The 24,109-nt window shown below is 41.8% G+C and overlaps 1 protein-coding gene across 8 annotated transcripts in view; it reads right to left on the bottom strand.

The window, feature by feature from the left end:
- Positions 1-24,109, bottom strand: part of GRIP1 (glutamate receptor interacting protein 1) — a 799,607-nt gene that overhangs the window by 490,038 nt on the left and 285,460 nt on the right. The window contains exon 1 of one of the 8 annotated variants that reach the window (XM_068276729.1): positions 3,420-3,489. The exons of the other annotated variants lie outside the window; for them this stretch is intronic. Coding sequence (XP_068132830.1) covers positions 3,420-3,474 — 55 coding nt within the window. The 5' untranslated portion in view covers positions 3,475-3,489. Of the gene's footprint in view, positions 1-3,419; positions 3,490-24,109 lie in introns of those variants that run through there. 8 annotated transcript variants of the gene reach the window in all.

Genomic DNA, 24,109 nt, shown 5'->3' with positions numbered 1-24,109 from the left:
AACTGGAACTCAGCTATCTGGCAGTATCAATTCATGGGGAGAAAGGGGGGTAGGGGAACGGGAGGGGAGGGGGGGGAATGGGGCAGTACTTTTGGAAGCCGTTATAGGGTCACCGTCATTCTTAACATGAAAGATGGAGAATTCCATTGTTCACAGTGGACAAGCAGGAAGCGGGAGAGGGGAACAAGACTGATGAGTAAACTATACGTGAGGTAATTATGACTTGTGTATATTTGGCTTTTATTTTTCAGTTCAGCTTTGCTTTAATTGTTTTCTGTTTGAATATGGAACGCTTATTTACCAGGTGTTCAGGATATACAGTGTCATAAACAAAGTGTATGAATGAATGAATTACGTAACCAAACTGAAATGGCACTTTCTTTCATAACGGATTTGGAAATGAATTTTAACAGTGAAATGCAACACTCAATGCCGTATGGAGAGCGAACCGTGCTTCACTTAACAGGAACTAAAGGTACGTTACAATTGTGCACTTGACGGCTTTCATTTAGATTGCATGCTTCTAGGAAAAAAATCAATACAATCTCGCAGATTCGGGAATGCATAATAAGTCATCATTTGTTTTGTAAACAAGACGTAAGTAAGCTTCTCCGGTCCCTCAAAAGAGAACATGTCAACACACATAACAGCCAGCAGAGTTTACTTGTGTTCTGAGAATGTGTATTCTAAACCATAAATACCAAAGATATCCGGGGAGCCCATAGTGATTACATGATATTCTTCAACATAGTTTAAATTATTTAATGCAATAAGCAAACATTTACATCTGTATGCAACACCAGCAAAGGGGAAAAGTGCTTTTTTATTTACATAATAAAAATAATACATGTAGCTGTTGAATTCAGCTTTTCTACAAGTCTTTTTGAAAGGCTTTTATTGTATATGTGGGACAAAATTGCATTACCGGCTAAATTAGGAAAGAAATGCTGTACAACTTTAAACAAGAGCAAATTAATTCTTAAGCTAAGAACTTCTCTTGTAAACCGCTACTATCCCTCATTTATCCTAGCATCTCCTATGCTAGCATTTCACAGCACTGTTATAGCATTTATTCCTTCAGGCCTGCAAATTGTGCCACAAAATTATTGGAGTATACAATACGGTTTTTTGCCTGATAATGACTATTTGAGTCTTTAATTTTTCTTTATTTTTTTTAGCATTTTTAGTGTTTATCATGCTGCCTGACGCCTCTGTTTCGCTGGGAAGCAGCCAAAAAAGACTCGTTGGCGGGTGTATCGGCGGTTGAACTGCAAACCAAACAGACTCGATTCTGCATTCTCCAATTTATTGCCTGATGAAGCGGGATTGTGACCTGCGAAAGGCATTGCACGTTTGAAGTATCTAATAAATAGATAGGAACGTCTCACAGTCTGTTCTCTCTGCGAGGGAGGCAAGTCCACCAAACTTCCCCGTTTTGAACGTTTTTTAAACGGTTTTACCCTTACTGGCGCCTCTGTTTACCTACCTACACCAAACACACAGTTCACACAACCGTTTGACAGAGGCCTCATTGCAACAATTTTGACATCCATGCATTAACTTGTTAAGTGGCTGATTCTTTAACCGTAACGTCTCCCAGATTTCGGTACACTACCTGTGGATGGCTCACTGCTCTCTTAGGAACATTTGATGAAACAATGTAATAAGTTTGGCGTAATAAGCTGCCATTATTTAGAATTTCTGATTGAGGAAGATGTGTTTTTATTTTCGACAGGAGAAAGAGTCACAATGAACAGTGGTAATAAGAAATATCGCTCAGTAGACAGCACACCAGTTAGCGTAGAGGCTCAGGAAAGAACAGAGGGGTTTTATAGTGTCTGAAATCTATCCACACAGTAAGCAGTGAACAATAATTCCTCTTACGCCAATGATAAAGACACAAAGACTGCAAGGCTGCAGGGGTAAATGAAATTGCCTGGATCATTTATTGTCAAGTGCAATAAAACTAATTGATTTCATTAAATTTCCTGTTCCCCATTCCTGCCACATGCTCGGTTTTGTAACTAGTTTTGTGAGAGTTCTTATTCTGTTGGTAAATGAACCAGATGAAATAAAGTAGCCTTCCAGAACAACAAGAATTGGCTTTAATTGGCAGAAAGTATCACCATGAAAAAAAATACAGACAAGAACAAATTATCTCTAGCTAAGAGAGCAGCAGCACAAATTTAAAAGCTAGAAGCCTGTGGTGTATATATACTAATTGCAATTCAGTGCTGTACTACACAGCACATAGAGGCCCTTATTCAAGTCACTTTTTCTTTTAAGTTCGATAGGAAATATTTGTACACCTTATACAAAAATGTTTTTTAAAGAGACACTGAAGCGAAAAAAATATATGATATAATGATTTGTATGTGTAGTACAGCTAAGAAATAAAACATTAGGAGCAGAGACATAAAGGGAACCTAAACTGAGAAGGATATGCATTTTTTCTTTTAAAATAATACCAGTTGCCTGACTCTCCTGCTGATCCTGTGTCTCTAATACTTTTAGCCACAGACTCTCAACAAGCATGCAGATCAGGTGCTCTGACTAAAGTCAGACTGGATTAGCTGCATGCTTGTTTCAGGTGTGTTATTTAGCCACTGCAGGAGCCAAAGAGATCAGCAGGACTACCGGGCAACTGGTATTGTTTAAAAGGAAACATCCATGTCCCTCTTAGTTTAGGTTCCCTTAAGTCTAATAATGTTTCCAGTACAGGAAGAGTTAAGAAATTCCAGTTATCTATGCAAAAGAGCCATTGAGCTCCATAACTTTCAAAGTCGCAGAGAGCTCTGTCTTCTGAAGCTTATTATGTCAACTGTCAGTCATTGTAATTTTTTTCTCTCCAGAGGACAGGTCAATAGTTTACTCTCCTGCTCTGTAAAATCATTTAGAATGCTGAGTGTTGTGTAAACTGCAAATATTAGAGAATGATGCAATGTTCTAAAAAAAACACTATATAACTGAAAACAAGAATATGAGAATATTTTCTTTGCTACTGATGTTCTAGTAATTAGTCGTACTACACAACCAATTCATGATATAATTTTTTTTCGCTTCAGTGTCTCTTTAAGCCACAAGCAAGCAATAAAATACTCAGAACAGTGTTGACAGAACTTTTTCACCCCTTTTTGGTACAATTTCATTTACAGAGTACTGAAAAGTTATTTAAAAAAGATGAAACATTATCTCCTAGGAGAAAACTAGTGTGCAATATGCAGGAACATCAGACATCCCATAGGGAAAAATGTCTGTTCCCAATAGTGCACTGTACAAGACAGAACCACACTGTATAATGTGAAGTACCATTAAAGCTTATCTCCAGCTAAAAATTATTATTCTTCAAGAGACCATACTACTATACACAAGGAATACACAGGTTAAGAGTTTGTATCCCAACAACAACAGTTACTAACAGTTTTTCCCGGTCTCCTGCTTATCTTCTCTGAAATTCTGATGCAAGCGACTCATGCTGCCAGCTCATGCTTCCAGTAAAGGTATGAGCTGCGATGTACTCTGCAGAACTGGGAGGTTTGTGAAATGCAGATGAGCCAGGATTTTAGTCTCACCCTATGGACTATTAACGTCTATTGCCTGCCTGCTGCTTGGACCTGGAAGGAGCGGTGTTGCACAAATCATGCAAAATCTAAAACAATAAACACACTATGAGTTAATACCAGACAGCTGTACTTTTTATTAAAAAAAATAAAATACTACGACCATTACATAGGATATAATTTATTTTCTGTACATTAAGATTTCTATTTGCCTTACATCTGATTATATTACACAGGATCTCCTCAGCCCATACTGACTATTCAGTGACACTGATGCTCTGAATGTATACTAAAACATGCATACTCTATTAACGCTCTGAAAATGCAGCATGATTTCTTTGAAGACAATCATTCCAGTCCATTACACTACATGATGTGAATCAAAATACAGCTTCATTGCCATTTCAAATACATTTCCATATAATAGATTTGGCACGTGAAAAATTGCTTTACAAAAGCGCGTGTCAACTATTCTACTGCCCAACTCCTGCTCCCAGAGATCATGTGTTGAGCAGTAAACAAAAGCCTCATTTCCAGGCATCACTTCCCAGGATATCATCATAGGATGGGGGTCGCTCTGTGATCACAATTCATGTGGTGCCAGAATGCTGAAGCTTAGATCTCAGGTTTGGCAAATCCCATCTATACCGTTCAGCTTTAAAAATGTAAATGCAATACCTTTATACCTCCAAAAATGTATTATGCAGGCCAAAAGCAAAGAATACTGTAATAATCCTAATCTTTTTCTCCTGTTGGACTCAATGCGCTCAAGAGCTGCAGCCACTGAGGGCGCGCTCAAAGGGCCACCCTGCAGTGTTAGGAAGTCTTGCCCAAGGACTTCATACTGAGTAGGAACTGACCCTGGCCAAGATTCGAACCCTGGTCTCCCATATCAAATTCAGAGCCCTTAACCAGCACACTATCCAGCCAACGTACTGTACTACAGTAAGTAAACCTAACACACAGAAAACTGTTTCACTGGTCTAGAGAGCTCACAGCTAAAGTCTGCTCCTTCAGACATATCTACAAATAAAAGATCAAGGAATCATGTGCAGTATGAATGCACATACTGATATAAGGCACAGTATACAGAGAGCATACAAATATGTGGATGCCAAATGTGCCGTAAACATGAAGAGGAGTTCTCATACATAATTGTCAGACAAATGTCCCGGATTCCACTTTTCTTTTTAATCAAGTATGTACCGTATTTTTTTTTTCTTTGCACAAGAAAAAGATTAAAACAAGAGGACAAAACGACAGTGCCAACCTTAAAAAGTCAGCTTACAATTGCAAGATGGCAGCCATTGCAGAATAAGAGATGATAAGGCAGGGTTTCAGAAGCGTACACAGCATTTTACAAGAGCTTGCGAGAGGCACAATACACATCAACAGGCTTAAATATAGGCTATTAATTGGTGTCATGACATTTTGTCTTTTGGTCCCAGACTTCATGAAATGTATCAGTTATTGACTGAAAAATATCTTTATGCGAATAACTTATAAGTCTACTTGTGGGCGGTAAGTCCACCAGTACCTCCCCCTTTTTTAAAGTTTTTATCTATTTTACCCTTATTTGGCGCCTCCGTTTTAAGCAATTTTTTTAATTTTATGAAACAATGTAATTAAATATGTTTTTAACAGCTTAAAGAAAAGCTGAGGTGAAAAAAACCAAAACCAATACAGATACTTACCTAAGTAGAGGGAAGCTTCTGAATGGTCCAGAGGTTTGCTGTGTCATCCTAGACCCCAGAGCCAGGACAAGGTCCTCAAGCACCCTAGGCTGAGACACCAAAGTGCCCCCCCGCCCCCTGAGGCTGGAGCCTCTCTCGCCTCTGCCTGGCTCTGCCAGACCCCATCGCTGCTGGCCAAAACCTTCAGTTCACGACTAAGCACTCCTTTATGCATGAGCCCGGTTTTAGGGCTGATTCACACTGCAAGAGCTTTTTTTAAGTGCTTGTGATTTTTTTTAAAAGCTCTTGCTAATGTAATGATATGGGTGTGATCCCACTTGAGCGATGTGATTTTATAAAAATCTCCCATAGCATTACATTAGCAAGAGCTGTTTAAATCACTAGCGCTAAAAAAGCTCTTGCAGTGTGAACCAGGCCTAACTGCGCTGCATGGGGCATGGTAACGAGAATATATCCGATAAGCTCTTGCTAGATATGCTCAGAGGGTCAGTGTGTGGCAATGGTGTGGCAGCGTATGACACAGGAAGTCTCTGGACTATCCAGAGTCTTCCCTTTACCGTTTTTTAGCTCACCTCGGGTTCACTTTAAGATTACACATATCTAGACATTTCTTTATAGAAGTGGAACAGGCTTTAGCTGTATGGAGGAATTTCTATGAACATTACATAGAACAGGATGTGAATTATTGTTTAGATGAAACTCAGTGCATCTCAGGAAACAAAAAAATTGGAAGTATTTTGCTAGGACCTATTATTTGCAGTTGCATTATTCTCTCTTTGAATACATACTTCAGTACTTGGTGTGCCTTGGGGTTAGCTACTAGGACATGTACTGAAGCTGTATACAAGGAAAAGGGGAGCTTTTCTTTCCGAGTCTCGCAGCCTCATATAATTCATGTTCCCTGCATTGTAAAAGTGATAAAGTACTGCAATATGTTCGCAGCACTTCTCCAGATTAAGCTTTTACTTAGCAAGCTTTTGTTTCATAATTATGCACAGCATTTTAAAAAACAAGTTTCCTGCTAGCAATTAAAATGGCCATGCAAACTATCACCAAAAATAGCACTTATATACATTGCCAGTCTGTACATAATCATTTGCGTAAATCTGAGTCATGGATTCCTCACACTTTACAATAGTACCAAAATACTTAGGTTTGTTTGCGTCTTAATAAAATACTTGGAATTCACAAACCCTATCAACGGAAACAAAGAAACTGATATTATATATCTCTCTAACATACGCTTATTGTTCTTCAGAGGTTGCCTTTATCAAAAACTGCATGGCAAGATGATCAGAAGTTTCAGAGATAAAAACAGGTAAATGTGAATGTAAAAATAGCTATACGAGGTGCGAGGGTATCCTTACTGGTCATTTACATGTCCCATCACATTTAAAGGACACCACCTTAAAGGGAGTAAATTATTTAAAATAAACATGACGTAGCTGCAAATTAATATTACATTCTTACCTCACCGTCAGTTTCTCGCAGAAGTTCACCATTTTCTTCTAACAGTGATCCCTTCTAGTTCTGACAAGAATTTGTCAGAACTGGAATATAGCAGTTGCTGTCAGTTATATATCAGCTGCTGTCAGTTACAACTGAATGTGCAAGGTAATGTCCATGTTTCCCTATGTTTTAAGGGGGCGATATAACAGTTTAACAGTGTGCTGACCCGGAAGCGGTTATGGGGTAATGGCCATTTTCAAAATGGAGGACAGAGAATTCCATTGATCAAAGTGGACAAACAGGAAGCAGGAGAGGAGAAAGAGATTGAGTAGTAGACTACACAGGAGGTAAGTATGACTTACTTATGAGTTATTTTGACTTTTTATTTTCAATTCAGGTTCTCTTTAAGTGAGAAGGAAATGGATGCTGCCATTTTTTTAACAATGCAAATTGCCTGGCTGTCCTGATTCTCTATTCATGTCAGTGTTATTCAGCAGGGCTTACCAGGTGAAGTTTCTACCACACTCAATTTTATAGGAAGCCAGTTATGCAGACGTATGTTTCTGGGATGTGGGAGGTAACTGGAGCACCATGAAGTGAGTATCTATAAAACACACCGACCTTATGAAGTCCAGGTACAATGGGTTTTTGCTAGGATTTAAACCAAGACAAGCACTACAAGGCGAGTGTGCTAATTATTTAGCCACTGACTGTATACAGAACAGCATCCCTTTGGAGCAGCCTCTCTCAACCTTTTTACCTTGGAGGAACCCTGTAAATAACTTTTGGATCTCAAGGAACCCCTGCAAACTATTTTTTGGTCTCGAGGAACCCCTACATTTATTTTTCAGGAGGCATGGTCCTTAAATAGGTTAGGCTGCTAATTTCACTATCTCCTATTACACTGCCACTCATTATACTGTCTCCTGCCCCCCCAATTTAGTGCTTCTTGTTAAAGTACCACCTATTATAGTGTGCTCTATTATACTTCCCCCATGATGGGGTAAAATGCCAAGGAACCCCTGCAGAGTCCTCAAGGAGCCCTGGGGTTCCAGGGAACCCTGGTTGAGAAAGCCTGCTTTGGAGGGTAAATTCAGTTTCCAGAAAAAAAAAATGATATTTAATCAGTACATGAGATCACCCAAATGACTTTCCAATACATCCAGTAATCTAAGCGATAGAAATATTGTTCCATAGGTAGCTGACTTCCTCTCAGTATTCCAGTTAGCGTCTAAAGAACACTGCATCTGTCACCAGCAGGACTACTCTCTGTAAGGTAAATCATACAGGTGATTACTCACTAGTAACTGTGCTGCATAGTGAGGAACTGCCCGCAAATTATAGCAGGGCTGTGGAGTCGGAGTCGGAGTCGTGGAGTCGGGCAATTTTGGGTGCCTGGAGTCGGAGTCGGGAAAAAATGCACCGACTCTGACTCCTAATGAATTTGTAACTGTAATTAAAATAGAAAATATGATAAAATGTTCTATTTCTCAGATAATAGTCATTAAAAATAATGTATATATACAGTAATAGCTGTGCTTAGTCCACAAAAATGAAATAAACCAATCAAAATTAGTTACTTGTGCTGCTTCAATAAAGCAGTCCCCGTATTTTTAAGGTCAGATATACATATCTGATTGCGACAGTATATATGATGTGTACACAGGAATCTCTTATATATACTAAATAACATCTATGCTGTAAGAATAAAGCCTGATGTGTGGCTGTGTCACTAATAGAGATGGTCAATGAGATGGAAATAATTCTGCATTGATGCTGATTTATGCAAATGTATGCACTCCCTTTGCTGATGAAATCAAATAATTTGATATGTTGTTAAAATTTGGTTTAGTGACTGCAAATTAAAGGGTACCTGAGACGGATGAAAAGTAAAGTTTTATACATACCTGGGGCTTCCTCCAGCCCCCTTCAGGCTAATCAGTCCCTCGCTGTCCTCCACCACCCGGATCTTCTGCTAAGAGTCCTGGTAATTCAGCCAGTCAGCACTGTCCGGCCGCATGCCGCTCCCACAGCCAGGAACATTCTGCACCTGCGCAATAGTGCTGCACAGGTGTAGTATGCTCCTGGCGGTGGAGTGTGTGCATGCGCACTACGCCCGACTGGCTCAAGTACCTGGACTCATAGCAGAAGATCCAGGTGGTGGAGGAGGACAACGAGGGACTGATTATCCTGAAGGCGGCTGGAGGAAGCCCCAGGTATGTATAAAACTTTAATTTCATCAGTCTCAGGTTTACTTTGTTACACAGTAGTACTATACTCTACATATGCACTTCCCACATAGCTACAGGGAATCCACTGAGAATGCTGTGCACATTGAACACAGAGGTGTTGTCTGTTTACAATCTCCTCATTCCCCTGCAGAGTACCTGCACATCATTCTTACATGTACCCACACAGTTATATTGCCTAGGGCCTGATAGATGTTCTTTGTTCCGGTTTGTACCTTTTACAAGTACTCTTACCAAGGACTAGTTTTAGTCTAAAGGGAATAAATATAGTAGTCTACATAACCTTCTCCCTTCAGTTGTCTTGTAAAATTCCTAAGCGTTGGCAGTTAAGAGACGAATTTCACGTTACATACTTTTAATCAACAAAATTGTAATATGCAAATTAGAGGAGTCGGAGTCGAGGAGTCGGAGTCGGAGGAATCCTAAACTGAGGAGTCTGAGTCGGAGGATTTTTGGACCGACTCCACAGCCCTGAATTATAGTCAATATATTTATCCTCACATTACACAACTGTTAGCAAGATTGCATAAAGACTGCAAAATCTACAATTAACAAAAAACCAAAAACAATAACTTGTAAAGTTGGTTTACAGGCTTGTAAAAGGAAACTGGCTTCAGTGAATAAAAGGGTTTATATAAGAATGTAGTACTGTAGATTAGTTCTCCCCTTGCGATCAAACACATGCCTTTCTGATAAGTGCTATAACGCTCACATACATTTGTGATCACCAACAATGCTCTGTTCTTGATAAAAGGCAGGAGTTCAGGAATTCTGTAGAACACACAGAAAATACAAGAATACCCATTCTATATCTGCTGCGAACATCATCTATGCAATTCTATGAAATACCAGGGCTCAGTAAGCACTTGAAGGACAACAGACTAATGCCTACAACCCAAGGTAGTTACTGGGCTAACATGATCTCTGAGTAGCAAATCACAAATCTCTAGACAGACTGAAGGTGTGAGGAGAACAACAGACAAGTAACTTCTCAGCCTGCAGTTATATCAACAAAGTGCTCAAAGCTCAAACAAGCACATGCCTAATACACTCAGATGGCGTTTATCAAATCCTAGCAGTTACAGTAGCCAACTGTCATTCTGGTGGCTTGATTTATCACCTAGAAATGCCTGGATATTGGTTGCAAACAAAGGCTATGGCTAAGCTACCTCACACACGAGTTTCTGTTTGCACAGTTGAAGCTCCTTTTAAAAGAAGTTCCTGTCCGGTCTCTGAAGAGGGGAGCTAACTGTCTATCACATTCTGCATTTGCCTGCTACAATGCCCTTGGTGTCTTTTATCCCCTCCATCCAACTGGAAGAGGGTGGTACCCAAAGTCCACATTACAAGGACATAATCCACACACTGAGCACTGAAAAATCTCCCAGCGCTGCAGCGTCTCCTGGAATTCTTGAGTGGTGGGAGAAATGTGGAAAGGCTCAGCATGTTGCCACTGAATGCCCTTTTCCCTGTCTTTGGCCTTAAAGGACACCTGAGGTGACATATGACATGATGAGATAGACATGGGTATGTACAGTGCCTAAACACACAAATAACTATGCTGTGTTTCTTTTTTTCTTTCTCTGCCTGAAAGAGTTAAACATCAGGTATGTAAGTGGCAGTTCCTGTCTGAGTCAGAACTGGGTCAGACTACAGCGTGACTCTCACTGATAAGAAATTACAACTATCCTGCAAGGAAAACCCTTTCCTAGCAGAAAATGGTTTCTGAGAGCAGGAGATAGATAAAAGGGGTCAATAGTTCATAGATTTTAGCTCTGGCATACTTTAATGAATATGTAATTGAACAAAAACAATAAAACTGAAAAAACTTAAAAAGTAGATTTAAACATAAAATAAAACTGTGGAATATCTTAAAAAGTCATTTTTAGGAGAAGGAGGATAGATACAATTGTTTATTTCATTAGCTTATTTTCGCCTCGGGGGTCCTTTAACCACTTCAGGACCACAGTCTTTTCGCCCCTTAAGGACCAGAGCCTTTTTCTCCATTCAGACCACTGCAGCTTTCACGGTTTATTGCTCGGTCATACAACCTACCACCTAAATGAATTTTACCTCCTTTTCTTGTCACTAATACAGCTTTCTTTTGATGCTATTTGATTGCTGCTGCGAGTTTTACTTTTTATTATATTCATCAAAAAAGACATGAATTTTGTCAAAAAAATGACTTTTTTAACTTTCTGTGCTGACATTTTTCAAATAAAGTAAAATTTCCTATACATTTGAGCGCGAAAGTTATTCTGCTACATGTCTTTGATAAAAAAAAAAACATTCAGTGTATATTTATTGGATTGGGTAAAAGTTATAGCGTTTACAAACTATGGTGCCAAAAGTGAATTTTCCCATTTTCAAGCATCTCTGACTTTTCTGCGCACCTGTCATGTTTCATGAGGGGCTAAAATTCCAGGATAGTACAAATACCCCCCAAATGACCCCATTTTGGAAAGAAGACATCCCAAAGTATTCAGTGAGAGGCATGGTGAGTTCATAGAAGATTTTATTTTTTGTCACAAGTTAGCGGAAAATGACAGTTTGTGACAAAAAAAAAAAAAAAAAAAAAAGTTTCCATTTCTTCTAACTTGCGACAAAAAAAAATGAAATCTGCCACAGACTCACTATGCTCCTCTCTGAATACCTTGAAGTGTCTACTTTCCAGAATGGGGTCATTTGTGGGGTGTGTTTACTGTCCTGGCATTTGGGGGGTGCCTAATTGTAAGCACCCCTGTAAAGCCTAAAGATGCTCATTGGACTTTGGGCCCCTTAGCGCAGTTAGGCCGCAAAAAAGTGCCACACATGTGGTATTGCCGTACTCAGGAAAAGTAGTATAATGTGTTTTGGGGTGTATTTTTACACATACACATGCTGGGTGGGAGAAATATCTCCGTAAATGACAATTTTTTTATTTTTTTTACACACAATTGTCTATTTATAGAGATATTTCTCCCACTCAGCATGGGTATGTGGAAAAATACACCCCAAAACACATTATACTACTTCTCCTGAGTACGGCGATACCACATGTGTGGCACTTTTTTGCACCCTAACTGCGCTAAGGGGCCCAAAGTCCAATGAGTACCTTTAGGATTTCACAGGTCATTTTGAGAAATTTCGTTTCAAGACTACTCCTCACGGTTTAGGGCCCCTAAAATGCCAGGACAGTATAGGAACCCCACAAATTACCCCATTTTAGAAAGAAGACACCCCAAGGTATTCCGTTAGATGTATGGTGAGTTCATAGAAGATTTTTTTTTTTTGTCACAAGTTAGCGGAAATTGATTTTAATTGTTTTTTTTCACAAAGTGTCATTTTCCGCTAACTTGTGACAAAAAATAAAATCTTCTATGAACTCGCCATTCTCCTAACGGAATACCTTGGGGTGTCTTCTTTCTAAAATGGAGTCATTTGTGGGGTTCCTATACTGCCCTGGTATTTTAGGGGCCCTAAACCGTGAGGAGTAGTCTTGAAACCAAATGTGGCAAAATGACCTGTGAAATCCTAAAGGTACTCATTGGACTTTGGGCCCCTTAGCGCACTTAGGGTGCAAAAAAGTGCCACACATGTGGTACCGCCGTACTCAGGAGAAGTAGTATAATGTGTTTTGGGGTGTATTTTTACACATACCCATGCTGGGTGGGAGAAATATCTCTGTAAATGACAATTATTTGATTTTTTTTACACACAATTGTCCATTTACAGAGAGATTTCTCCCACCCAGCATGGGTATGTATAAAAATACACCCCAAAACACATTATACTACTTCTTCTGAGTACGGCGATACCACATGTGTGACACTTTTTTGCAACCTAGGTGCGCTAAGGGGCCTAACGTCCTATTCACAGGTCATTTTGAGGCATTTGGATTCTAGACTACTCCTCACGGTTTAGGGCCCCTAAAATGCCAGGGCAGTATAGGAACCCCACAAGTGACCCCATTTTAGAAAGAAGACACCCCAAGGTATTCTGTTAGGAGTATGGTGAGTTCATAGAAGATTTTTTTTTTGTCACAAGTTAGCGGAAAATGACACTTTGTGAAAAAAAAAACAATACATATCAATTTCCGCTAACTTGTGACAAAAAATAAAATCTTCTATGAACTCATCATACACCTAAAAGAATACCTTGGGGTGTCTTCTTTCTAAAATGGGGTCACTTGTGGGGTTCCTATACTGCCCTGGCATTTTAGGGGCCCTAAACCGTGAGGAGTAGTCTTGAACCCAAATGTCTCAAAATGACCTGTGAAATCCTAAAGGTACTCATTGGACTTTGGGCCCCTTAGCACAGTTAGGCTGCAAAAAAGTGTCACACATGTGGTATCGCCGTACTCAGAAGAAGTAGTATAATGTGTTTTGTGGTGTATTTTTACATATAACCATGCTGGGTGGGAGAAATATCTCTGTAAATGACACATTTTTTTATTTGTTTTACACACAATTGTCCATTTACAGAGAGATTTCTCCCACCCAGCATGGGTATGTGTAAAAATACACCACAAAACACATTATACTACTTCTCCTGAGTATGGCGATACCACATGTGTGACACTTTTTTGCAGCCTAGGTGCGCTAAGGGGCCCAACGTCCTATTCACAGGTCATTTTGAGGCATTTGTTTTCTAGACTACTCCTCACGGTTTAGGGCCCCTAAAATGCCAGGGCAGTATAGGAACCCCACAAGTGACCCCATTTTAGAAAGAAGACACCCCAAGGTATTCCGTTAGGGGTATGGTGAGTTCATAGAAGATTTTATTTTTTCTCACAAGTTAGTGAAAAATGACACTTTGTGAAAAAAACAATAACAATCCAATTTCCGCTAACTTTTGACAAAAAATAAAATATTCTATGAACCCATCATACACCTAACAGAATACCTTGGGGTGTCTTCTTTCTAAAATGGGGTCACTTGTGGGGTTCCTATACTGCCCTGGCATTTTACGGGCCCAAAACTGTGAGTAGTCTGGAAACCAAATTTCTCAAAATGACTGTTCAGGGGTATAAGCATCTGCAAATTTTGATGACAGGTGGTCTATGAGGGGGCAAATTTTGTGGAATCGGTCATAAGCAGGGTGGCCTCTTAGATGACAGGATGTATTGGGCCTGATCTGATGGATAGGAGTGCTAGGGGGGTGACAGGAGGTGATTGATGGGTGTCTCAGGGGGCGGTTAGAGGGGAAAATAGATGCAATCAATGCACTGGGGAGGTGATCGGAAGGGGGTCTGAGGGGGATCTGAGGGTTTGGCCGAGTGATCAGGAGCCCACACGGGGCAAATTAGGGCCTGATCTGATGGGTAGGTGTGCTAGGGGGTGACAGGAGGTGATTGATGGGTGTCTCAAGGTGTGATTAGAGGGGGGAAATAGATGCAAGCAATGCACTGGCGAGGTGATCAGGGCTGGGGTCTGAGGGCGTTCTGAGGTGTGGGCGGGTGATTGGGTGCCCGCAAGGGGCAGATTAGGGTCTAATCTGATGGGTAACAGTGACAGGTGGTGATAGGGGGTGATTGATGGGTAATTAGTGGGTGTTTAGAGGAGAGAATAGATGTAAACAATGGATTTGGGAGGTGATCTGATGTCGGATCTGCGGGCGATCTATTGGTGTGGGTGGGTGATCAGATTGCCCGCAAGGGGCAGGTTAGGGGCTGATTGATGGGTGGCAGTGACAGGGGGTGATTGATGGGTGGCAGTGACAGGGGGTGATTGATGGGTGATTGACAGGTGATCAGTGGGTTATTACCCGGAATAACAGATGTAAATATTGCACGGGCAAATTGATAAGGGGGGGGGGTCTGAGGGCAATCTGAGCGTGTGGGCGGGTGATTGGGTGCCCGCAAGGGGCAGATTAGGGTCTAATCTGATGGGTAACAGTGACAGGTGGTGATAGGGGGTGATTGATGGGTAATTAGTGGGTGTTTAGAGGAGAGAATAGATGTAAACAATGGATTTGGGAGGTGATCTGATGTCGGATCTGCGGGCGATCTATTGGTGTGGGTGGGTGATCAGATTGCCCGCAAGGGGCAGGTTAGGGGCTGATTGATGGGTGGCAGTGACTGGGGGTGATTGATGGGTGGCAGTGACAGGGGGTGATTGATGGGTGATTGACAGGTGATCAGTGGGTTATTACCCGGAATAACAGATGTAAATATTGCACGGGCGAATTGATAAGGGGGGGGTCTGAGGGCAATCTGAGCGTGTGGGCAGGTGATTGGGTGCCCGCAAGGGGCAGATTAGGGTCTAATCTGATGGGTAACAGTGACAGGTGGTGATAGGGGGTGATTGATGGGTAATTAGTGGGTGTTTAGAGGAGAGAATAGATGTAAACAATGGATTTGGGAGGTGATCTGATGTCGGATCTGCGGGCGATCTATTGGTGTGGGGGGGTGATCAGATTGCCCGCAAGGGGCAGGTTAGGGGCTGATTGATGGGTGGCAGTGACAGGGGGTGATTGATGGGTGGCAGTGACAGGGGGTGATTGATGGGTGATTGACAGGTGATCAGTGGGTTATTACCCGGAATAACAGATGTAAATATTGCACGGGCGAATTGATAAGGGGGGGGTCTGAGGGCAATCTGAGCGTGTGGGCAGGTGATTGGGTGCCCGCAAGGGGCAGATTAGGGTCTAATCTGATGGGTAACAGTGACAGGTGGTGATAGGGGGTGATTGATGGGTAATTAGTGGGTGTTTAGAGGAGAGAATAGATGTAAACAATGGATTTGGGAGGTGATCTGATGTCGGATCTGCGGGCGATCTATTGGTGTGGGGGGGTGATCAGATTGCCCGCAAGGGGCAGATCAGGGGCTGATTGATGGGTGGCAGTGACAGGGGGTGATTGACGGGTGATTGACAGGTGATTGACAGGTGATTGACAGGTGATCAGGGGGGATAGATGCATACAGTACACGGGGGGGGGGGGGGTCTGGGGAGAATCTGAGGGGTGGGGGGGTGATCAGGAGGGAGTAGGGGGCAGATTAGGGACTTAAAAAAAAAATAGCGTTGACAGATAGTGACAGGGAGTGATTGATGGGTGATTAGGAGGGTGACTGGGTGCAAACAGTGGTCTGGGGGGTGGGCAGGGGGGGGTCTGAGGGGTGCTGTGGGCGATCAGGGGGCAGGGGGGGGGGAAATCAGTGTGTTTGGTGCAGACTAGGGTGGCTGCAGCCTGCCCTGGTGGTCCCTCGGACACTGGGACCACCAGGGCAGGAGGCAGCCAGTATAATAGGCTTTGTATACATTACAAAGCCTATTATACACTGTTGCAGCGGCGATCCGGATGCCAGTAACCCGTCGGCGCTTCCGAACGGCCGGCGGGTTACGGCGAACGGGGGGCGGAGCCAGTCCCCGGCGGCTGATCGCGTCACGAATGACGCGATCGCCGCATAGCCACTCCCGCAGCCGCCCCCGCCGATGGGCGTATTGCGGTCGTTTGGGCCCGGACTTTGCCGCCGCCCATCGGCTGGGGGCGGTCGTTAAGTGGTTAAAGGACCACTATAGCAAAATAAAAGTAGGCCGTTAAAATCTGACAGAACCAACAGGTTTTGGGTCAGTCCATCTCCTCATGGGGGATTCTCAGGGTTCTTTTTGTTTTCAACAGCATTTCCTGAACAGAGGTTTAACTGCCAAAATAGTATGATACCAGCCGGCCTCCCTACTGCCTTGCACACTATTTTGTCAGTTAGACTTTGCAACTGCTGTTCAGGAGATGTTGTTGAAAACAAAGAAAACTCTGAGAATCCCCCATGAGTTAGATTTTAACTGTCTACATTTTTTTTTACGAAAGTGGTCCTTTAACCCCCTTGGCGGTATGAAAAATACCGCCAGGGGGAAGCGCAACAGTTTTTTTTAATTTTTTTTTTTTTATCATCATGTAGCGAGCCGAGGGCTCGCTACATGATAGCCGCTGCTCAGCGGCATCCCCCCAGCCCCGCCGATCGCCTCCGGCGATAGGCGATCAGGAAATCCCGTTCAAAGAACGGGATTTCCTGGAGGGCTTCCCCCGTCGCCATGGCGACGGGGCGGGATGACGTCACCGACGTCAGCGACGTCATTGGGAGACCCGATCCACCCCTCGGCGCTGCCTGGCACTGATTGGCCAGGCAGCGCTCGGGGTCTGGGGGGGGGGGGGGGCCGCGCGCCGCACCGGATAGCGGTGCTGGCGCAGCTAGCAAAGTGCTAGCTGCGTCCAGCAAAAAAAAAATTAAGTAAATCGGCCCAGCAGGGCCTGAGCGGCACCCTCCGGCGACTTACCCCGTCACACACGGGGTTACCGCTAAGGAGGTTAAGGACACAAATATAGAGGAAAGCTATACAAAATTGTGCAAACATACCAAGAAGGGCTATCTCCAGTTCTGATTCCTCTGCCCAGCATATACGGCCCTTTCATCCTGTCCCGCTGAAGAAGCAGACAGCATCAGTACAGAGGAGACACTTCGGCTTTAATTGTATAGACTGGGAGTAACCTGATCTTACACAGTATCAGTCTTAGAAGAGAATTGTTCAAATTAACTTTCCAAAGAAAGCAACACTTTATTTAAAAGAAAATGCTTTAAAGTAGGATATAAAAGTATCCAATGTTTAGAACATGCATTGGGCAGATTAGCATATAGATGGAGAATGTCCTCCCGTCCTGACATGGCCCAGAAGCAAGCAAGAGAACAGTCCACATGAGACACAGCCAATGATTTCAGAAGTGCTGGGCAGAGAGGAAAGGCCACACTGTGTATTGTGAAGATGATGCTATTATGTACATGTTGGGCACTGGGTGGTGAAGCTAGTAAAAATCCAAAACAAACAACAAACAAAAAACCAAACAAACAAAAAACATTGTTAATTTACATTACCAATATTTTATGATGCACTTACCCACCGCCCATTCTCACTTGAACAATCCCCTCCTAGTGCCTAAAACTAACCCCTTTTAGCTTATTCCCAATACTAACTCCCCCTTCAAGTGCCTTAAACTAATCTCTCCCTCCCAATTGCTAACACTAACCCAGGCACCCAAAAAACCACTAATTGTAGCTGACCATCTACAGCCATTATTTTCTCTATAATAGCCAGATGAACTGCATTGGGTGGTAAACTCACCGCTTGGATGCCGATTACAATTTACACAGGCGTCTATTAGATGCCTGCTGATTCCCTCACCCAAATGACTTGATCTAGATGCTTTAATTTTAGGCATACAGAACATGACAGAGAAGTGACTTTAACTTGGGTTTGTGCAAAACCAAGTCGCAGATGATGAAGACCATGTATGCTCAATGCTCACTTCCTCGCCTGTAAAATAATTGTAGGCTACCATCGAAAACATTCCCTTACCGTATAAGCATATGATCAGGATCCTCTCCCAGTGTGTTAGTTTACTTATACAGTTACAAAGAATAGCCAGCTGGACTAGAAAAAAATTCCACATCATGCTTGTAGGGGGCTATTTAATGCAGTAAATACCCTGCTGCAGCAAATTAGATTAAAGATTCAGACATTTAACAAGCCCCCCCCCCCTCCCATTTCTACTTTATTACAAAAAAATAATAATAATAATAATAATCCACAAGCTCTTCTTCTAACCTCCAGTATTCTTCTCTTTAAAATCCCTCTACATTTTAGTCTAAGACTCAATCTAATATTCAGTCTAGTGAACTATGTAATTCTGTGATGAAGGTCCCCATGCCATCACTAATTGATTTGTCTAGCAGTGATTGGTCTAACAATGATTGCTATCAAAATTTTAAAACCGTGTTTCTGTTCATTTTTACTGGCATGGGTAAAACAACTTATCTGTGTGACAAGTGGTTTAATAACCTCATTGCCTGCAAATTTACCACTAAACAAGTGCTAATTCTAGCTGGACAGTTTGTAGGGTGTTATTCTCTTAAAACATAAGTTTATGAACTACTCTAAATAATTGCATTTTTTATCCATACAAAACAAAAGTTTGCCTTCTTAAAGGATACCCGAAGTGACATGTGACATGATGAGATAGATGGTACAGTGCCTAGCACACAAATAACTATGCTGCGTACCTCTTTTTCTTTATTTGCCAGAAAGAGTTAAATATCAGGTATGTAAGTGGCTGACTCAGTCATGACTCAGACAGGAAGTGACTACAGTGTGACCCGCACTGATACGAAATTCCCCTTTTTTAATCTCTTTCTTGCTCTCAGAAGCCATTCTCTGCTAGGAAAGTGTTTAATAGTTGGAATTTCTCATCAGTGAGGGTCATACTGTAGTCACTTCCTGTCTGAGCCCGGACTGAGTCAGCCACTTACATACCTGATATTTAACTCTTTCAGACAGAGAAAGAAAAAAAGGAACAGAGCATAGTTATTTGTGTGCTAGGCACTATACATACACATGTCTATCTCATGTCACTTCAGGTATCCTTTAAAACAGAAGGTATTTGCGATAATTCAGGTTGGGGTCAGTATTTGATGTCTCCCACAATGCATGAATACAAAGTGCATTAAAGAAGATCTGCAGTGCAAATAACAATGAAAAAGGTGCTTTTTTTACAATAAATATTAATGACTTATTTGCCCATTGTAAAACATTTCCCACAGTGGGATGTAAGTACCTAGGTGCTGACACTGTGGGAGGGGTTTCACCACAATATCAGGCATACAGAGCCCCCTGATGATCCGTTTGAGAAAAGGTAAAGTTTTCTCATGGTAAAGGGAGCATCCGCTACTGATTGGGATGAACTTCAATTTTTGGTTACAGTTCCTCTTTAAATGTTTTCGAAAATAAAGTTTTGGCTGCAATCTGTCAGTTTGACCAAGGTGTAAGGCTCCATCCTCCTCCCCTCCTTCCTCCCAGGGAAAACCAGGCCCCTGGCTGCAGCAAGGTGGCATCATGGAGGGTGGGGCCCACTGTAGCCATGCCTCCCTACTGACAGACAACTTATCAATTAGCTGTCAGTTCCAACTGAGGCATGGCTCCAGCACAGACTGTAGATAACTGTTAACTCAAATGCACCAGCCTTGTTGTTGGGGACAGGTGAAAACCAATTCCAGAGTAAAACAACAACTGGGGGGAAGGGGTGCTGAGTCGGGGGCAGGAAACGGTCGATAGGGCAAAAGTCGCCAACACTCACAGCTTACAGTCTAAAGTTTTGATTTTTACATTACAAAGCATTTCCTTTTTATTACAACTGCACTTATACAAAAATGCAACAAAAAAAAAATGTTTCAAAGAAATACCTAACCGAATGCAAAGCTTTTTAACCCTAGGTGTGAACAAAGGCTTAAAAAAAAGAGATAGTAATATTACGCAAATCCACATACACCCACAATAAAAATAGATTGTAATCAGACAAGAAGTTATTCCAGTATAAACTAAACCATTTTACATTTTCCACTGGTGATGCAACGGAGTGCTTCAAATAATTCCTCTAGAGATTTTACCTACGATTAAGCCCAGTAGCCTGATGCGAGAACAGATGTGCAGTGGGAGTTAGGTGGCGACAAAGGGGCTGATCTAGTAAAGCTGGAGACCACAAGTTATAACTAAATCAAGACACCCACACCATTTAGTAATAAAAAAATAAAAAACAAAAGATCCAGGAATCTGCAACTGTGTGGGAAGTATATTTGGTCCATGCCATGAAACCGTTATTTGCATGGGTGCACTGTTTATATTCAGTTAGTCCATGTGCTATTAGAATTTGGCTTCCTCAGTTCTGGAATGACTTGGGTTTTTAACTACGGTACCTTCTACTATATGTGAATAGAGGGGAGTTCTTTTTATTATGCACTTATATAGTGCTGTATCTTCCCTAGAACTTAAAATACAGGGGAGATCTCAATACAATCACCATCACATTCAAAGGCCAGTTTTGAGGGGAACCAATGAATTTATCAGTACATTTTTGAGATGTGGGAGGAAACCAGTGCCAGGAGGAAATGGACTCCATACAGAGACTGGCTGTGTGCTTGTTCCAAGTTGGTGACACACCATGCCAGTAGTTAACAAGCAGTTCCCAGTCCCTTTCACAACATAAAAAATACAATTTTAAAAATGTGCGACACAAAACATGCACTACAAGCAAAAACCATATATTGTAGAAACCATGTAAAAACTTGGGAAGAAGTGATATGACTTTTCCACTCCTGCTTACAAGACTTCACTCGATCCTCTCCCCTCCTCTGGAACAAACTCCCTCAACACATCTGCCACTCAACCACACTTACTATTTTTAGGCCCAATCTGAAAACTCACCTCTTCAGAAAAGCATACTCTCCTACCTAGGACACTGCTCACTAACCACCATTTCTACCACTCCACACACAGCTTCCCTTTACATACTGTCCTATACCTTAAACCTTTAGACTGTAAGGCCTTTTGGCCAGGGCTCTCTTCCCCTTTTGGCTCAGAATGCTGTGTAATGGGTGTACATACCTCCCAACCCTGTGTAAAAATAGGTAGTTCATTTGTTCACTGCATTAGCCGTTCTACCCTCTTGTCTTGTATCAACTGTTGTATTGTATACTGTGTATGGTTATACCCTGTATGCTATTGTACAGCGCTGCGGAAGATGCTGGCACTATATAAATCAATAATAATAATTACCTAATGCGACAAAAACACTACCTGTCCCAGCACATAAATGAGAAAGCACTACATCATGCATAGATACCTAGCTTAAGGAGGACATTTATGTAGCTTACAAATATAAATAAAAGCTGAGCAACAGCAGCTTCCATAGTTCTACCTCACTGGTTTCATATCTTTGTACTGCTCAACATTATTCAGTGTACCAACCTGAGCTCTGTGCTTCATGAGTCCACTGCTAAAATTTTACTTAAAGGGAATCTTAACTCTAGAAAAAGAAATGAGTTTCACTTACCTGGGGCATCTACCAGCCCCCCTGCAGCGATCCTGTGCCCTCATAGTCACTCATGGCTCCTCTGGTCCCCCGCCGCCATCTAGTTTTGTTTTTGCCGACTCTGAGTCGGGGGACCACCATGCGTACCTTTGCACGCATTCCCGCTGGTGCAGGAAGCTATCGCGGACATTAACGCTATTTATTTTTACATGTTACTGGTGCAACACATAAAAATGTACTTGTTAATGTCCGTGAGTTGAGGTTCATTTTAAGAAGAGGGCAAGTTGTGATTTGACACCGGTATGTGATTTCAGAAATACTCTTACTGCATAGACAACGCACTAGTGTATAAGTGTCTTCAATGGTGTTTTACCTCAATGGTGCTATTACTAACATTGCTCAACTTGCCCTCATCTATCACTCTATTTAGATTATCAATCTCCTAATCTCTTTCCCAATGCCTAAACTACCCCCCCCCCACCCCCCATCTTCCATTATCCTTACCTTAACACTTCTCTCTAACCTTTACAACCCTTCCTGGTGACTACCCCAACCTTTTCTTTCCTTTCTCGCCTGTCCATAATGTTAACCACTTATACCCAACTTTGTCCCAGCCACCCACCACCAGTTTATCCTTTCACAGCACTTAACATTAACCTTATATGAACATGAAAGCAGAGTGGCTGCGGCGCCATATTGATGGACGGTTACAAAATAGATCGTCAGCCATACAAGAGATATAAAGGCAAAGGGGCAGCGAAAACAGGCAAAACAGATTGAAATTTTTTTTTAGAAATGATAATTGTTATTAATTCAATGAGAGCATATTGGTTTAGGTTTCCATTAAACTGATCTTAACCGACTGTACCTCCTAATTACCCTAAGCAACTTTAACACTTTCCTCAAAGCACACCAACAGTAAATGTTTTGTGGAAATCCACAGTGGTAATCAGCTTTGCTGAGACACCAATTACCTCCAACTGTGAATGTTTGTTTTGAGGTGAAAATCTGCTCAACCGTAGCTTAATAGGATCAGTGCAGGAACCAGGTAACTCAGTCCCAGAGCAGACGCACTTCAAGAAGTGGGGCTCTACACAATGTTCCTAACGTAAGTAAACCTTTATTAAGTCAGATAAAACAGACAGCATGTTTGCCGACATGTTTCGAACTTGTTACACCTTTTCTTATCCTCATTGTAGAATTCATCTTCCATTGCTTAACTTATGTTATTTTTCTTTTTATTAATTGCCCAATCTTCCTGTGCTGCTTCCTGTGCCTCTTTTGGAGATGGATAGCGTGGCTTTGGTATATGTTATTTCTTTATATTTCTTGCTTTTATGATGGATTGTGTAGTTCCCTCTGAATACAAGACCTCTCTCTGGATGTGTCTATAAGCTAATTGAAGGTGGGGCTGTGGTTTTATGTATTTAAATGGTATTTTTGGTCTCACACTATGATTAAGGACCGCTGTGTGTCCGGAACATGTCAGTAAACATGCTGTGTCCATTTTATCTGATTTAATGAAGGTTTACATACGTTGGGAACATTCTGCAGAGCTCCACTTCTTTAATTACTGTGAATATTGTTTCCTGCAAAACAAGTACTGTAGGTGGGCCTTGAGGATAGGCTTGGGGAACTCTGCCCTAAATAATGCCCAAGCCATGATATGTGGGCCCCAACAGCAAATCAATGTTCCTTTGTGGCAAATCTTATCAGTGACACGTTGTTGATAGAGTACATGAAGGCTGATGGCAGCTTTAGCACCGGTGACCAAACCAAAAACCCTCCACTGAACATTGGCGCACAAACCACAAGTTTTGGAACTTATACAATTTACTGGCTACTTCGACTGAAACTTGGCCAATATTTGAAACATTTTGGTTTTCTTTCTGAGGATAAATGCTTGAATGGTTTACAGTTTGCCATTTCAAAACAATGCTTCAGCGAGTAAATCATATGATTTTTATGCTAGCCACATACATTTTAATTGCAATTGTTCAGTGGCACTTTAAATTTAATAAAACAAAATGAACTGCTAACAGCACGATACTACATTGCTACAAGTGCACTCTAAGGGCAAACACAGACTTAATTACATGGACAATATTGGCTCATGCTGCTTATAATTAAAGATGTAATAAACTTAAAATGATTGAAAAAAAAAATACAACACGTAGCAGGACTAGTGATGACTAGCTGAGCACTGCTCTGCAGTTATCTCCACCCCAGTTCCTGGCTGCTGTTTTCTGCAGGAAGTGGCATTTGTGGCATTCCTCCACTTGCCATTCATCTCTCTTGTCAGGTAGGACTTTGGGTCACTACCCA

This window comes from Hyperolius riggenbachi, chromosome 3 (assembly GCF_040937935.1).
Source record: "Hyperolius riggenbachi isolate aHypRig1 chromosome 3, aHypRig1.pri, whole genome shotgun sequence".
Classification (NCBI taxonomy): Eukaryota; Metazoa; Chordata; class Amphibia; order Anura; family Hyperoliidae; genus Hyperolius; species Hyperolius riggenbachi.
This window is presented reverse-complemented; position numbering and strand designations above follow the sequence as displayed.